This window comes from Molothrus ater, chromosome 7 (genome assembly GCF_012460135.2).
Source record: "Molothrus ater isolate BHLD 08-10-18 breed brown headed cowbird chromosome 7, BPBGC_Mater_1.1, whole genome shotgun sequence".
NCBI classification, from domain to species: Eukaryota; Metazoa; Chordata; class Aves; order Passeriformes; family Icteridae; genus Molothrus; species Molothrus ater.
The window spans coordinates 25,081,948-25,098,812 of NC_050484.2; the positions used below are offsets into that span (position 1 = coordinate 25,081,948).

The following is a 16,865-nucleotide window of genomic DNA, read 5'->3' on the forward strand; positions in this document are numbered from 1 at the left end:
GCAGACAGGAACCAAGGGCAAGCTTCCTTTGGATTGTAATATCCAGTATCTAAAATAGACTGAACACAGTAGTTGCTGCCTTTTTTTTTTTTTTCCCAGTTTTATTCCAGGAACTGATATAAAAATCTGCTTCAGAAGTTCTGGCAAAGTTGTTCCATTCATGACTCAAAAGAGCCTACTCTAGATGTTTTCAGCAGATATTAAAAGAAAGTTGGCATTTTCATCTTTCCTTCATTCAACATAGAGAATGACAACTAGATGAAAGAAAATAACATATAACAAAAATATTTGGTGAGTTTTCCATTAAAAACACAAAAACTTTGCTTTCTATGTTCTAGTTTATACAAAAATTCTTAAGCCAAGCCTGTTAGCACAGATGCTTCCCAGCAGTATGTCAAACATCATAACTAAATATCTACTTTATGCTTTCTCCCTTCTGCTGCTAGAAGTGGCAGGAATGTGATATGCTTTCAACAAAAGTGTTTGGCTTTACTGTGCACTGCTATTTTCCAGCTTGAGCACAACACCACAGGCTTCTAATTTCGAAGTCAAACAAATGATACACACTGAACAGAAATTTGGGAGATCTGTGCTGAGCTTGAGCCCTAAAATCATAGATTGCATGGTATCTCTGAACTGCATCTCTCTTTACATGACAAGCACATTTATCTGCTGGGAATGTCACTCTTTAGATGCAAGCACTGCAGACATAGCACTGCCACCTGCTCGTAGCATCACCTCTCCAAAGCTGGTCCTCCAAGAAAGATCAGTTACAGGCCATGCCTTCACAGAACAGCAGCTGCTTCATACATTTTTTTTTCCTGTGGAGAAGCAAGCCCACTGTGTTTCCCCTCTCCCAAACCCTCCACCATTACCATTTCCACAGGTGGACAGTAATTATGCTGCTGGTAAGAATGGCAGCTAAAATCCCAGCAACAGCAAAGCTGCATTGGCTGCATGACTGAGGGCAGAACTGAAGCTTTTCCCACTGGGCCTCTCTCAATTCTGCTAATAAAGCAAACATGTAGCTTCTGCTTGCTTCTGTGGTTATCCCAAATCCTCACCAAATACTGCTGTGAGTGCCAAAAATCAATAAATGTTCTTTTTCCTCCACATTTACTCTGTCATACAGAGCAGGTGGCACAAGGGATACTGGCACTTTTTCCAGCACAGTCTGTGTCTGCACACTTCTTTTATGCACATCGTTCCCAATCGTGTGACAACAACCCATCCTGTACTTTTTTTAGTAAGTACCAAAAAAGCACAACCAAAGCAGAGCAACTATTTAGAGCCCTTTGCTCCTCTACCCACCTTGATGCTTGCCCTGTGGACTGTTTGCCAGCACAGGCCCAAGACAAAGGACAAGAAGGCTCTAATGGACAACAACACAGGCTACTGAAGACACAACTTACAGGACATCAAGTCCTCTGAACAGATTCAAGCATAACCCAACGTCTTTTTCCTGAAATTGGGCACAAACATATTGAAGAGGACAATTTTTTTAATTGTGGCATAAACACAAACCAGACAAAAATTTGGCTTTGATTATGCCCATCAGATCTGCACACATGTTTTAGGTGTGTTAAGATGTTACATTGAAAACGAGAGAGACAGGAATCTCAATATTTCCCCTTTATGCACACCAGTTCCCACTGGCATTAACAGGATTCTGCATATTGTGCTACACCATCATTCCTCACAGCTCACACATTTCACATCTTCTGGGGATCATTTCAAAGGAGGCATTCAACATGGTATGGTATGGGGAAAATACCCCAGCAGAGAAACAATACCACAGGAATCTGACATATTGTTCATATTCTCCATGGCAACAAATCATAATGTTAGAAAAATGTGGAGAGCAAGGATCTGATGGTTTCTCAGTTGGAGACCCATATGACTCCAAGAAATATGATCAAATACTTTTGTTTCTTTTTCAGACTGTTTGTACATTTTGCCATAGTTGTTTCAAAAATTGCATTTAAGCCCAGTGTTACACAGTCAATGCTTTTTGATGTTCCCCAGGGCTGCTCAGGATGCCCATACTTATTTGTAGTTGATTATTACAAAGCAAAGGGAATTATTATTTCCACTCTACCTGCCTTACAAAGAGCTCAAATGGCTTTATATACAGTATATATTACTAAAAACTCCTGGACTTCCCACTGCAACTAAGTGCTTCCCTGCTGCAGAATTTTACTTTAATGCCCAGAACAAACACTTTCTGGCCATAAAATAAATTCTTTTCTATACTATATATGCTTTATTTTCTCATACATAATTGCATATACTGACTACTCAGGCTGAGAGCTAATAGGAACTGAAAAATCGTAGGTGATACAGTCATACTGTAGCAATTTTCTTATTATTTTTCATTATTTATTTACTGTATACAAAGAAGCTGATAAATCCCTCTTGTGGGAAAATAATATATTTCATACCTCAGAATCTTATTTATCAGAATTATACTAGCTCTTTAGCATTACCAGTACAGATTTATCACCATCTTAATTAAGTATTTTCAGCTGTTCACACAAAGCTTTACTCATGGGTACTTTGTGTGTTTGTTTTTCTAAATGGCATATTCCACTACTGCAGGCCTTTTTTTTTTAAACAGCCTTTTACTTATTGTTATCTATTACTGAATAAGCTTGATGAATTAGAACTTTCTGTCAATAAAGGACTGGGTTGTGCTTTATAAATTCATCTTCACTTGTTGCATTCACGTTTATATTTATAAATATATTCATCTGGCTTTCTACTCAGAGGCTCTGTTCCTTGCAGCACTGTCTTATCAATTACAAGCAAAGCTAAGCCAATTCATCAAAATATTCAACACTATCAGAAAGCCAAAGACCAGTCCTTGTTAAGAAATATTATTTCCTGTAAAGATATCTCCTATTTGCATTCAAGTATCAGTCCAAGAAAGTTTCTACAGCCACCATCTCCCACTGCTTGATCCTCCAACCCAAGCTTAGGCACTGCTCTGGTAAGAGTAGACTTAGTTCTCTTCACAGGATCTGTACAGGGCTAATTGTGCTGGAAACAGTGTTGATAATTCAGAGATGTTTCTGTTTTTGCAGAGAATCGTTTACACACAGGCCAAGGCCTTTTTTGCTCCTCACAGACCATCACTAGTGAGGAGAGTGGGGTAAGCAAAATTTGGGATTGAACACAACAAGGACAGCTGACCCCAACTGACCACAGGGAGATCCCATTCCATAGGACATCATGCATCACTTACAGCTGGGGGATGCAGGAGGAGGAAAAGGGATGTTCAGAGTGATGGCTTCACTTTTACTCTTGTGATTCTCTGCCCCATCCCACCAGGGGCAGCGAGTGGCTGGGCAGGGCTGAGTTGCTGGGGTTTGTCCAGGACATGTGCCCAACATGGCCCTCATAGGGTTCAAGATAATTGCAGATTTGATTGGAATGTACTAGAATGCATTTACAGCTGTTACTGCTGGTTAGCTATTAATCAGCAGCTTCTGTGTTTGCCATGAGGCTTGCTTCCCTTACTGCTTATTAGAGTCTACTGCTCATTAGTAGCTACTTTTTGCTTTTGCTGCTTGCTGTACTGCTTATCATCTGACTGCTGGGCCTGGCAACATTCTGATAACAGCAGTCCCATGCTCCTGACACTTCTTTAACGGCCAAGCAACTCCTTATCATTGGTGCAAAGCATATAAGAGAGAGCCCTTTACTGTCTTTCTATAGATTTATCAAATGGTGTTTAATTAAAACACACTTCAGGGATGTTTAAGAATGAAAATTCTGATTTATTTTCAATTAAAACCTTTTTTGTAGTAGTGTTCTTTCTAGTGTTTCCTAAAATGAAATTCATATGTAATATGATAATACAGGGCTTTCCACTTTTAGAAGCTCTACCTTGGAAGATGAGAGCTGACAACCTGAATTTACAACAGGATGTCAAATGATGCCCTAAATACTGCCAGCTTCTCCTTTCTGGTACTATGCTTCATATTCCCAGTTCCACCTGGTGTGTGAACTCATTACCTGGACCTCAAACATTCTTGACGGCAAATGTCAGAAAAGTTGTTTTTCACATTCAATATTTCTGCAGGGTTGTGTAATCATTGAATTCCACTTGAATTTTATACCTCGTTGCTATTGTCTTCAACACATTTTAGAATAGGGTCTCAAACCTAGCAACCTTTAAACTCTTAAAATATGGGAACTCACCCAAAGCAAAAATATTCCTTGATATCTCTACAAGAGAAGTGGAGTTCTTTACAATTAATAGAAGCTTTCTATAATAAAGGAGGAAATAGCTCCTACATAGCACACTCTCAGGAGCATAAATAAACAGCTCTATTCAGCTTGGCTCTGAATGCACTGCATACAAACAGCATAGAAAGATATTCTTTGTAAAAGTGATTAAAACAAATAGTTTAGGCATTTCATATTTCAACCTTACCATCTCGTCTGTTGAGTTTTGCAAAGCTGGGACTGTGAGTACTGAAGAGCTCAGAGGAACTGGTAAGGGCAGCTGAAGGTAAGGGAGATACCAATGCATCATCACAATTATCTGAAAAGAAAAACAAAAAAACAAAACGTACAGAGGTCATCATATGAGCAACACATATGCCTACTTGTGCTATCTCCAGGTGGTGTTTTTTCTACTTAGTAAACAGAGAGTGGACACACAGCAGCACACTTGTGCTTGAATTCACATGTGAGAACTGAAATTAACCCTCCAGAATGTCCCAGTCTGGTGGGACAACAACCACATGGGAGCTGCTTTTAAGTCATCGAAGGCTTGAAAAACTGGAAAATGCTGTGCTTTCAGTGAATGAGATTTGATTGTCTACCCTGCAGTTAAAAGAGGGCATTGACTCTTGTTGCAAAAGGCACTGGAAGAGTGCAGTAATGCCCTGGCAGCCCTTAGAGAACACCCCGGGTGCTGTGTGTCCAGTATAGTTTTTCCACAGAACAGGTATGTAACGTAGGAATTACAACTTCCTATTTCTGTGTGGAAGTGACACACAGGAACATGCCTGCGGGGGCTTTTGCAACATGTAAAAGTGTATCCCATGCTTCACAGGTGTCTCAGGGTGCACTAAAATCTCAAAACCTGAATACCTCCATCATTTCTTCCCCAAGCCCACACAAACATGCTGGGCCAAATTAGTTTTGTTCACCCATGTGAGCAGCCTCTACGTTTCTCCCCTCTTTCTTTCACAACTGCTTCTGAGGACAGATGGGCTATGCTAATACTCAAATGGAATTTTTGAGCCCATAATGTTTGAACAGGGACAGAATTAAATAAAGTAAATTTTCTCATTACAATGCTGTCACATAAACACTCAAGAACATAATGTGGGGTTTCAGTAGGGAATAATAGTAATAAAAAAACCCTCTCATTTTTAATTGAATCTCCCATGGAGCAAACATGGACCTAATTACTGGAAAAGGCCTGCAGGTCACCAGGATCTCAGGCCACCACAGCGTTCTTGCACTCAGAGAGTAAATATGCAGTTTACAAGGATTGGGAGGAGGGGGAGAAGGAAAGGCTACAAAAGACAATAAAAGCAAAACTTGCTTGATAGTTATGAAAATGAATTTAGATTATTCTAAACCTGAGTAATACTTTTTCATATTGAGACAGATTACATTAAAATATTTCTCATCCCTTTCTACAATGACTCTCTAGAACAACCCAGATACTTTTGCAATCAAAATCCAGCTCTATATGAAGGAAAATAAGTGCAATCAATATAATTTATATCAGTGCATTGAATGATGGATCTCAAAAACCAAACTTCTATCCAAAAACCCTTCTATCTCTTTGATTCCCAAGAGCAAAAAGGCCTAGCAAGATCTGCAAGATAGATAAGTTAGGGACAAGTCTGCACTGATGTTGTAGCCACGAGGATAATTAGCTAACAAAACAAGTATCGTGGTCCTGAGCAGATTCCCTATGACTTACACCCTTCGAATCTCAAAGAGTGTAGGGCTTGAGGTCTCCTGGTACACCATGAGATCAGGCCATAACTGTTCTATTCAGACTTAAAAAATCCCAAACAAAACACCTGCAAATTGAGGGTCTTAAATTCACTGTCACTCATGACCTGAACAGAGATTTAAATAAAGATTGGAAATGGTGAGTTCATGAGGACACTGAATTCATCCAGACTTCTTCATTCTATAAAACCAGCAGAGGGGTTGGGAACCTCTCAAAAGAAAGTCTAAAATCCTGGTGGACAGATCTACAGGACTATTCAGCAACACTTAAAACATGAGGCTGGAAATAACCAAATGCAGAGATTTCACTTTAAACACTGTGTAGATTGCTGGCTCTCTTCAGCTCCCTGTGGTTGCTCCTGGGCCACAAGAGAACCCAGCACATCAATCAGCCTGTGATTCCATTTGTCCACCACTGCTCCCCAAAGGTAGGACTGGATACCTATGGGACACCAAGTATCTCAGCATCACAGCAAGAGGAAACCATTTCAGAGCAACACCTTTAAGGTTTTCCCTGGGACCTCTAGAGGCTCCAGGCTGAGAGGTGACAATTAGCTCCTGTAATTAGGAGATGCTTCATCTAAATTTCCATATCCTCTGTTTCTGTCCCAATGCATGTTCATCTGTATATCTACTGCTACAGAACTGCAACATCATTTCCACACTAAATTCCGGGATCCTTATTTTGCTTTGTTCTAAAAAATAAATGAAAAAAAAAAAAAGAGAAAGAACAAACAGCTAAAATACAGCTAGGAAACCTTCCCTGAATTAATATCTAACTATAAAAAACATATAAGTTTAAGGCTTCAGGATTTAGGATAGCATTAAAAAATTGATGATAGTTCTGAGAGCACCAGGACTAATACAGCCCAACTTTCAAGAGATAAGAGAGTCACGATTGATTATAGCGTACACGACTATAGAGTAATGATGACTCAAGAGTACATGCAGAAATTTCCTCCAAGTGAAGATTATTTTTGAATGGATACTCTGAAAAGATGCAAGGTCACTCTTCTGCCCTTCACTCAGTCAAAACTAACTTTGCACTGAACCAAGAGCTCTACATGCACACACCTTCAATGCAGAATATGGCACAGTTTCTACACGCCAAATGAAATTCCAGAGTACAGCAAAGTGCTTTGAGGGGTGCACCAGTCAAGTTGTACATGCACAACAATCCAGATCATTTGCAGAACAGCTCTGATACATCTCTTGTCAGAGACCCAACATGTACACATTTGAGACTGATATTTCTTTGTAAAACTTAGCTGAAATAGGGTACAGAGTTCAAAAAGGTGGGATGTGCATGTACAGCAAGGGCATTCCATTGGCCCTGGTTCCATGAGAAGGCAATACTGAAAAGCAAACAAACTAACCACCAAAGACACACTTCTCAAGATTAAAAAACTCTCCAAGAAAGAAGGTTATTATCATGTTTCTTTTTGTGACGGATGCAGACAAGAGAGAGATGAAAAATGTTGTGCTTATGCAAGATCAGAGAAGACCCATGGTAAAACCTAAAGCAAAACTAGCGTATCCTGTTTCCCCCCATACAATCCCAACACACACATTTCAAGAGGCTTCATAACCCCACCTTGATGTGGCAGGGAAAAAAACCATTATTTCAGGTGCTCCCACATTTACAGCTCCTTACCTATAGTTCCTGATCTATTAATCCATTTGCTTTGGAAGATTGCCTGTCAGAACAGAAACTTTGCTTCTTGGAGTTAACTGCATTATACGCCTATTAAAAACATTGGTTTTAACAATGAATAATTCTACACTGCAGAACCATTTAAAACATCTGGACACTCACAAAAGTGCATTTACTAGCCAGTTGTTCAGTTGTTTTCTCCTATGTTTTCCTTGACAAGATAATTAGCCAAGAAATCATGAAAAAGAGGGTCTAATTGTACCTATAAGCCAACTGTTTTATGCAAACCACACAACAATACAGATGTTGATTTGCATTTGAGAAAAGGGTGCTGACCTTGAACATGCCAACTTCTGAAAAACAAATAGTTACTGGCAGCATTTCCAGTGTTATGAGTGTTACTAGAACTTTCATAAGCAATCTTGCTTCTGGAATTAAGAAAAAGAGTTACATATATCAACCTGAATTTTCTGGGTTTTATTCACTAAAGATTTTTAGAAAAAAATATAAAATTAACAAAAAAAAAGGAGAAATTAATCTATTATCTTTTTTATTTTCATACTATGAAGTTGTTTTATTGATTAGTTTTGATTCTTTTCTTGTAGCTTTAATTACCCTCCAAATAAAAACAAGGAAATATCTTCTCCCTCTTTGCCCATGTATTTTATTTTTTTACAGAATGCTTTGAACAATCCTACAAATATAAATGTTATCAGTTCAAAATCATTCAAGTGACATTTAGATACTAACTCTTAGGCTTCTTTGAAACATGTCAGATAATACCAACTTTAGGTAATAGTACATAAATTGGAATTTCAGAGAAGGCCTTTTGTCCAAATACCTGATTAAACTTTGTACATTGTGAAGGCCTTCAACATCTGTGACATGTATGAAAAAAATAACTGAAAAATATGTATCCAAGGCCTAGAGAGACAGTATTTCAAATGCTCCTGAAGAATGGCAGGTTTCTCAAATACAGTTAACATATTATCAAAACAGGCTTTGCACAGAAATCAGATTCAGACTAACTTTACTAGTTCTTCCAGGACACATTTCACGCTGGCGTTGGTAGGCTTGGCACGATCCAGTTTATAACCTTCTTCAAGGCTGAGACAGCCTTCAGCAGCAGCAGCAGCAGCAGCAGGTGGTACAAATTTGGAAAACTTCTGATTAGTGGGCACCAAAGACATTTAGAAAATCACAAACCCCAGGAACTCATCACGGTCACACCATTGCTTCTTAGAGCAGGTCCTCTGAAGAGGATCAATCCCTGAACAGGCAGGGTCATTGCAGGCCCAAATTGAGAAGCGTTAACAAACCTGTCCTGCTCCAGTTTCCCTGGTTCACCTGAAGAGCCAGTGGGGCAAAACACATTGATTTCCACTTGTGAAGGCCATCCAGAAAGGTCACTAACATTTCCTGAACAAAAGCTTTGATAAAAAGGACACCATCAGTCAAATATCTCCAGTCACTGGGCTCCACAGATTTTCCAAACATCAGCCTCTAACTGCTTTTATTACTGCAGTACCTTCACCAGGACAAACATGCAGAAAATCCTTTACTGCAAAGCTTGCCAGGGTTTTTTTTTTAGTGTGCTAATACATTGTTTGTCAAAATCTCTATCATTATAATAAGTAATTACTTACACTGGTACTTACACTAGCAATCTCATATCACTATCAATGCAAAGTATCTGACAAGCCACAGTAAGACTCAGATCTATGCTGCAGCTACTCTATTAGCAACCACAAGCATCCCAAAATAATTATAAATACCATGAAAGCAGCACTCAGAGTAGGAACATGGGACTGGTGTCATCCAATAATGAAACTGAGGGAAGGGTGGGGGACAGGACAAAGCGTGCAAACTATTAACAGAGCCAAAATTGCCTCCTCTCTGCAAAATACAGAAATTGAAGACGAAAAAGGAGAGAATTACAACCCAGAGAATGGTGTGGTTAGGTGCCATGATGGAGGCAAAAAGACAAATTCAGAAGAGGGTAACTGTCATGCCTCCTGCTCTACCACATGGTAATAAAAGCATTTTAAGGGAAGGGCCTCCTGTAGGTGCTCTACTTCAAGAACCCGGGGCACATCACCAAACAGCTCCTGCAGTAGACCTTGCTCCTACATCTCTGCTGAAGCAGATGCAATAGGTGCAGTCAGGGCAGGAGTGCTTGTGGGCAGCTGTGCAAACCCCTGCTTGAACCACAACCCCCAAATTTCAAAGGAGTTTAACAAAAGCTTCACAGAATCACAGGCCTTTAGCATACTGATATCTATTTAAATATAGATATGTCAATTTTTTTAATAAATATGAAGGAGATTTCAGGGTAAACCAGAGGCCTTGTAGCTAAGTCTTAAGAGGTCTCACTTGGAATTAAAGGTATATTATTTCAGTGAGACTTTTGTTGCCAAGATATAATTTTATTCATTATTAAAATACCAGCAGATTTACAGATGGTACTGAAGTTAAATTGTGTGCATCATTTTGATTGCAATTGTAAATTGTCTCTGTACTGGGATTTGAAGTTGAAAAGATTCACTGGTATTTATAGGCTAGATAAAATTCCTCTTAGCATTACCCACTTAATGGCATACTTTGTTTTAAAGATATAAACCATGCATTTTGTACCATGCCTCTTAACAGTCCTCAGGAGTGACCACTGATGCCTTTCACTTCATCTGTTTTCTCCTGCCTTCTGTAGGTACAATTCTCCTTTGAAAAGGCAAAAAATACATGCCTGGACTTACTGTGGAAATTAACCTCACTGTTATAGTCCAATGAGATACATGTGCATGGGAGAAGGACGAGATTCTGTGAGGAGTAAAAAAAATTACATACACAAAAGTGCAGTAAAATGGAGTATGGCTACAGATTTGGAAGAGATTGGGAGATTATTTCTATATCAACAGTCCCTACCAAAAGCCTCTCACAGGAACTACCACGTACAACTAGGTTCTACTATCAATTTAACGACCTAAGTAAATGATGCTTGAAAACATGACGAGAAAAATAAAATAAACCCCAAACAACCTGTTTTTCTGTAAAAAGAAATTCCTTCTTTTTTCCTTTTTTTTTTTTTTCCTAGAGACTGGCTACACGTACATGCACAGCTGTGAACTCCATCTGTTAGCTGAAATGCATGGCATATTTTTCAAGATATAAGACACTAGAGAAAGTACTTAACAACACAATGTTCCTTTTTCTTTTCATGCTATACTGCAAATAAATGCCAATAGTTAAGCTAATCATGAGCTTTTCCTAAGCAACTGTAAATTACATAAGTGTTCCTTCATATGCCTGTAAAGGCATAAAAGTATTACTCAATCAGTGCATTTATAGAGTATCTTTTATGATACAGTGTGCACGTATAACCTTGTCTCACAAAAAGTGGTCAAGTCTAATTTTGAATGACTAAGGGGCTCTCATATAACTGATTCAATACTGGGTCTTATTTTTTTACTGAAACAAGCATGTCCTCCATGTAACTCCCACTCACAATAATGAAGTAGAATTGCATTTGAGTAACAGAGCGACAGGGCTCAAACTATGAATTTCAAATAGCCATCAGTGCAGTTCCAGTAAACTAATATGCAGAAGCAATTCTTGTTTTGAGAGGGTGAAAGAACATCAGACTAAGCCAATTACTAACAAAATAAAGTTAAAGAAGAATGATCTGAAGTTAAAGGAAGAAGTGCTCTCCAATTTCAGCTCTGTCATAGTCCATGTCATTTAGGTGAGTCATGTCTGCAGCTAAAAAATGAAGGTACCATCACTTTATCTTATACCACATGCTTTTCATTACATCAGAGGCTCGTTGTCAGGAATAGGCTGTTGCCAATGAACAGCAAATCCATCACAGAAATCAGTTTTTGACACTCAAAAATTATTGAAACTGCTCTATATGGAAAACAAAAAAGGACTGCAACAAAAGGATTTGCTGACTCAGACTTCCAACATTTATATTTCTATGAACAACCTGCAAAAGCACATTATTGTCCAAAGCTGTGATTTACTCTCAGCAGGTGTAGCAGCAGTTGCCAGAGATTCTTACTACTTTCTCCTCAGAATAAAATGCTTCTTGTGCCCATTTGCCTCTCCTTTCCACATTTCTGATATCCTGTTAATGTAAGAGTGCTTTGATCTTTGACCTGAGAGCATAAACCTAGAAAGCTGGCACAACAGATGAAGTGACTTTTATACCTGAAGTCTGCCCTTTTGACATTCAACACACTTTAGAGAAGAGACAGTATAAATCCCCTCACATCATGGTAGGGAAATGTATCCTGAGATTACCTTTCTGTACAGAAAAACACAGGCAAGTGACTTTGTCAGCACAGGGCAGTTTTTACTACATTATAAAAGAAAAAAAAAAAAAATCTAAGAACATGGAGGCCCTTTTCTCCGGCCACACAGCATCACATTATCACAAGCACTCTTTTTACCTTGGCCTGGATGAGACTTACTACTCATGCATTTCAAACAAAGTTTGAAATTTTATTTATACCAAAGATCAAGACTGTCTTTTAATATTTCAAAATTTTCAGCAGCACTCACAAAAAGAGAAACTTGATGCCCTTCAAAAGCATCAGACTCTGCTACAAGCATGCTCTGTTCACCAGAGGCCATCACTGAAGGAGTTCAGGACACCACCCATTAAGCCATGGATTCTAAAACCAGAATAGTATATGCTTGAAGATCCCCCAATACAATTAAAACAACACTGCATTTGCAGGAAAAACGTTAATGTATGTGCACCTAAGGCTGCCAGGATCGTTATTAGAAGAAAAACACAAGAATGATCAGAGCCAGCTGGGCTGAGTTCTGTAGACAGTCACCTACAGAAATTTAAAATGCAGAGGGGGTACAGCAGATTTTCTGCTGATGTTACTCAGTGTTAAAATTGTTCAGGAATTCATTGGTGAAGCAGTTTTTCTAAGTTTTGCAAATACAATTTTTTAAATGGAATGTAAATACCTGTTTCAGAGAGAATAAGGTTTATTGATGAAAAACCCAAACAAACGAGCAGGAGAGAAATAAGAAGAACTTGTGCACAAAAGAAGCGGCACATAGGTTATCCTGACTAGAACATGAAAACCAGTTTGGGAAACAAAAGTGCTTTATTTGCAGGTGGAAGAAAATGACCATTTCAGATAACTAACACCACTAATAAAAAAAAATCTATTTTATAGTAAAATTTGGAAAAATAATTGTATCAATTATTTAAGTAGAGCCATTATATCTTCTACCACTTAATGTTCAGCCAAATGAGGCAGAAACATAGTCCTGACTGCTTAGAATCACAGAACAGAATCACAGAATCATTAAGGTTGAAAAAGACCTCCAAGAGCATTGAGTCAAACCTTTGACTGAACATCACCACATCAACTAAGCCAGAGCTGTGCCATGTCCAGTCATTTCTTGAACACTTCCAGGGATGGTGACTCCACCACTCCTTGGGCAGCACATTCCAATGCTTAACCACCCTGTCAGGAAAGAAACTCTTTCTAATGTCGAACCGGAACTTCCCCTGGCACAGCCTGAAGCTGCTTCCTCTTGTCTTGTTACTGGTTTCCTGGGAGAGAGACCGACGCACACCTGGCTGAGACCCCCTTTCAGGTAGCTGTAGGTAGTGATGAGGGCTCCCCTGAATCTTCTTTTCTCCAGGCTTTTCTCCCACCTCTCCAAGCTGAGGAATCTTTCATATAGATGGACATTTATGCTATTCCTCACATTTTGAGTCACCCTTAAAATTTAGTGTGCTTGTGGCAGCACTGCTGCAAACTTCAGTGGAGCAGCCCAACACCAACTGCTTATCACGATCACACCTGTGACCATGGACACCTAAGACCAGACCTGTAAGGGAAGACTCTGCTGCCTTTGTAGAGATGCACAGTGTAGCTGGGGTACCTTAGAGAAGAAAAACAAGAATCCAACTACCATGATAGACTTCCTTTTGGGGAGTGACACAATTTTCACTAATTCACAGATTAGTGCAAGAAGGAAGAATCTGCTCTTTGTAAGTTCTTGTCTTGTCCTCTTCCCCAGCACAGTACCACAGTTCACATACTCCCAGTTTCTTTGAAATCACACAGTTTACCCCCACCTTTGAGGAAGACCCAGGAGTATCTGCATGAGTGTGATGCCTCATTCCCATTCTCTCTCTTTTTAGCCCAACCACTGCTTCAGAAGAGAAATGAGGTTGGACAATATCCATCATGTGAGAAACTCAATCAGGCTGCAGCTTTCGCCTTTCTAAAGATGTTTCTGCTCTGGTTCCCATGGACCTCTATGGGAAAGGGCTCATTTATACAGGCAGACCTTGCAAAGACTTTCAGACTGCCATAACTTAATGCCTATAACTTTGTCTTGTAAGGTTATATTGTGCACATCTAAATTTAGAGCTGCTATCTGTAAGCAAACAACAGAGGCAGATTGTGGAATGCTGATGAATTTCACAGGCATGGCCCAGCTAACAATGCAGAGCAATTTAAAAGCCATCAATAACCAAGAGGTTGTCCCCTGAATTTTCAAATCAATCATGATAAAACTAATTCAATTTTTATTTTCCCTTTGAATTTTTGGTGAACTCATGGATAAAACTGATTAAAGGGGAAAGAATACACAGCATGGAATTCACTAAATGTGTTCTGTTTGGAGGGGTTCACTAAATGTTTTCAGTTTGGAAGAGAGTCTCTTCAAATTGTGCAACATGCAGGATGGCACACTGAAAACCAATTATAACTGTGAGAATTTCAGTGCATCCCATAAGGCTGAGAGAATGTTCAATTTGCAGGCTGTGAGCAAGGATTAACAGAGATGAAGGTAGCGGTAAGTGCCCATGTACCATTGCATTTAAATGTAATGTCATTTCAAGGGATGATAAGTAATCATTTCATGTCTCAATAACCTCCAACAAAAATGTCTTATTTAGCCCCGAAACACCAATTTTTAAGACTCCTCTATGCAAGTTAATGGTTTAGATAAGAGACAGGATTGAAAAAAGTTCAAAATTCCCCTTCTAAAGCAAGGTGAATGCAGCTTTGATGTCAGTTTAAAGATGAAAATTTTCTTCCAGGCATTTCTCAGGGCACTGTGTTCTCTCTTTATCAGTCACAGTGGCGTTTTTAGTGCCACAGGAGAAAAGAAACATAGAGATCTCTTAGATTTAACATGATAGCAAACAAGCAAAACAGTTTATACACAAACTTTTCTAACTACCTGTGATTATTTTGAGAATCATTATTTGAGACTATATCAATGCTACAGTCTTCATTACAAATTTATGCAATCATAGGCTCTAATCCCATGCTCTGAACAAGACTCCTGGCACTGTATGACCACAGTCCTCAGCCTTTACATGTCTGTAATTCTGGTCCATAACTCAAACCCACTTCAGCATCTCTGTCATTGTATTTTCTTTGAAGTAGAAGCTATTTCCTAACCCTCTGCAAAACATATCTGCTAATTGTCATGATAATTTGAACCCATACAGTTTTCTGCATTATTTTTTCAGAAACAGACAGTAACTCCTGGATTTAACACAAAACACTGAAGGTGGAGGAGAAAACTCTCATAAGCTATGTGAATACACAGTAAGAGAAAAAGAAGGGAAAAGGACATACCCAGAACAAGTAGGACTGTCCACTAGAGGATTATGTAGAACTTGTTCTGCAGGCAAGTTCACATACATTAATAACAGAATTAATAAATAACAACTATAAAATACACTAAGGATTGCAGTGCAGTATTTCTTTCACATGGGAGTAAACAAAACCAGAATTCTTGAAAATTCTTTAAAAACAGTGAAAAATCAAGCAACTAGAAAACCAAAACAATGAAATTCAACAAGATGGTAGTTTTGATTTAAAGTATTGATAAATGTATCAGTTTGAACACCAGCAGAACTCTAGCAGTCAGCTACCTTTTGTTTTGTCTAAAGAGGCCATTTTTTATCCAATAAGGAAAATGTTCACTTTCTATCAGTAGTCCACCTTGCACAGAACTTTGCAAACAAAAAAACATAGACACCTCAATTAAAGAAAAAAAATCAAAACAGCCAAACTCCTATGTTTCACTGTCCCCTGTCACAAACAGTATACAAACCTGAGCCATCTTTGCAAAGCTACCATAAGAAGCCTTTCTAGATACAGTTGTCAGATGTAGAACAATTTGGGTAATAATTTGATAACTTTATTTTCATATATGGCAAACAGACAACTCCCCCATGCTCCCTAATTGCACGTCATTTTGTTTAGACAGATCCAATTCCTTCAATACTGAATGACTAGCTCAAATGCTTTCACATATAATTATGGCTCAATCCAGACACACTTTTTAAAAACAAAGCACTGCATATATTAGGGTAATAATCTTTTAAACAACGGAAGAAAGCTCAGCTGTGTATTTTCTTACTCACTTTAAATCAAATTCAGATCCTGCTTGGATTTCTGTTGGTTCACATCCCATTTTAATACACAAACTCCCACAGGTTTTATCTCTTCAACAAAGCAATTAATAAAGCGTGGCTCAGGCCATTAAAGGTTTGTTTTATGCCCCTCTCAATCCCTTGAGATAAATAGAAATTGATGTTTATTTTGAGCCTTTTGAAATCCAAATAATTTCTGCAAAGTCCTGCAGCCCTGAAACTAAAATCTAATTACCTGCAAGTGTTTGCAGATGTAAGTATACATTCAAACTCCCCCTTCTATGTGGCAAGCTTTTTAAAGATCAAAGAGTTACCTCTAGCCTTGAGGCTCCTTATTTGAAAATGCACATTAACATTTAATGGTGTCACATTCCAAAGCCCTACACATAGCTTTAAACATATCCCTCAGTGGTGGAAACAGCTTTCCCTGCTGCTAGCACTAATCAAAGGGACAGGAATATACTTTCAGAAGATCCATGGCCAATGCCTCCAACACAAGAAATGCAAAGGATGGTTATCTCATAAGCAGTTATTTGCAGCATCATAACCCAGTACATCAGCCCAATGAAAAGGTGAAAGAGGATTTGCCCCAGAGGAGTCAACAAGTAGATCTTACTGCTTTCCTTGCCACTGAAGAGCATCACTCATGAAATTCAGAATCAAAGAGTGGCTGAGGTTGGGAGGGAGATCACACAGGGTTCCCTACCACAGCTTGCCCAAGACCAGGCTCAGACTCACATTTGTTTTAGCAAGGCTCCTCCCTAATTCTTAGGGGCAGTGAAACTAGCTTGAGTT

The 16,865-nt window shown here is 38.8% G+C and overlaps 1 protein-coding gene across 1 annotated transcript in view; it reads right to left on the reverse strand.

Annotated features, from left to right (window-relative positions):
* The window catches only part of CNTNAP5 (contactin associated protein family member 5), a 410,063-nt gene that overhangs the window by 197,504 nt on the left and 195,694 nt on the right, over positions 1 to 16,865 (reverse strand). Inside the window, exon 3 of the mRNA XM_036386345.2 lies at positions 4,439 to 4,549. Within this exon, the coding sequence (XP_036242238.1) occupies positions 4,439 to 4,549 (111 nt within the window). The remainder of the gene's footprint in view (positions 1 to 4,438; positions 4,550 to 16,865) is intronic.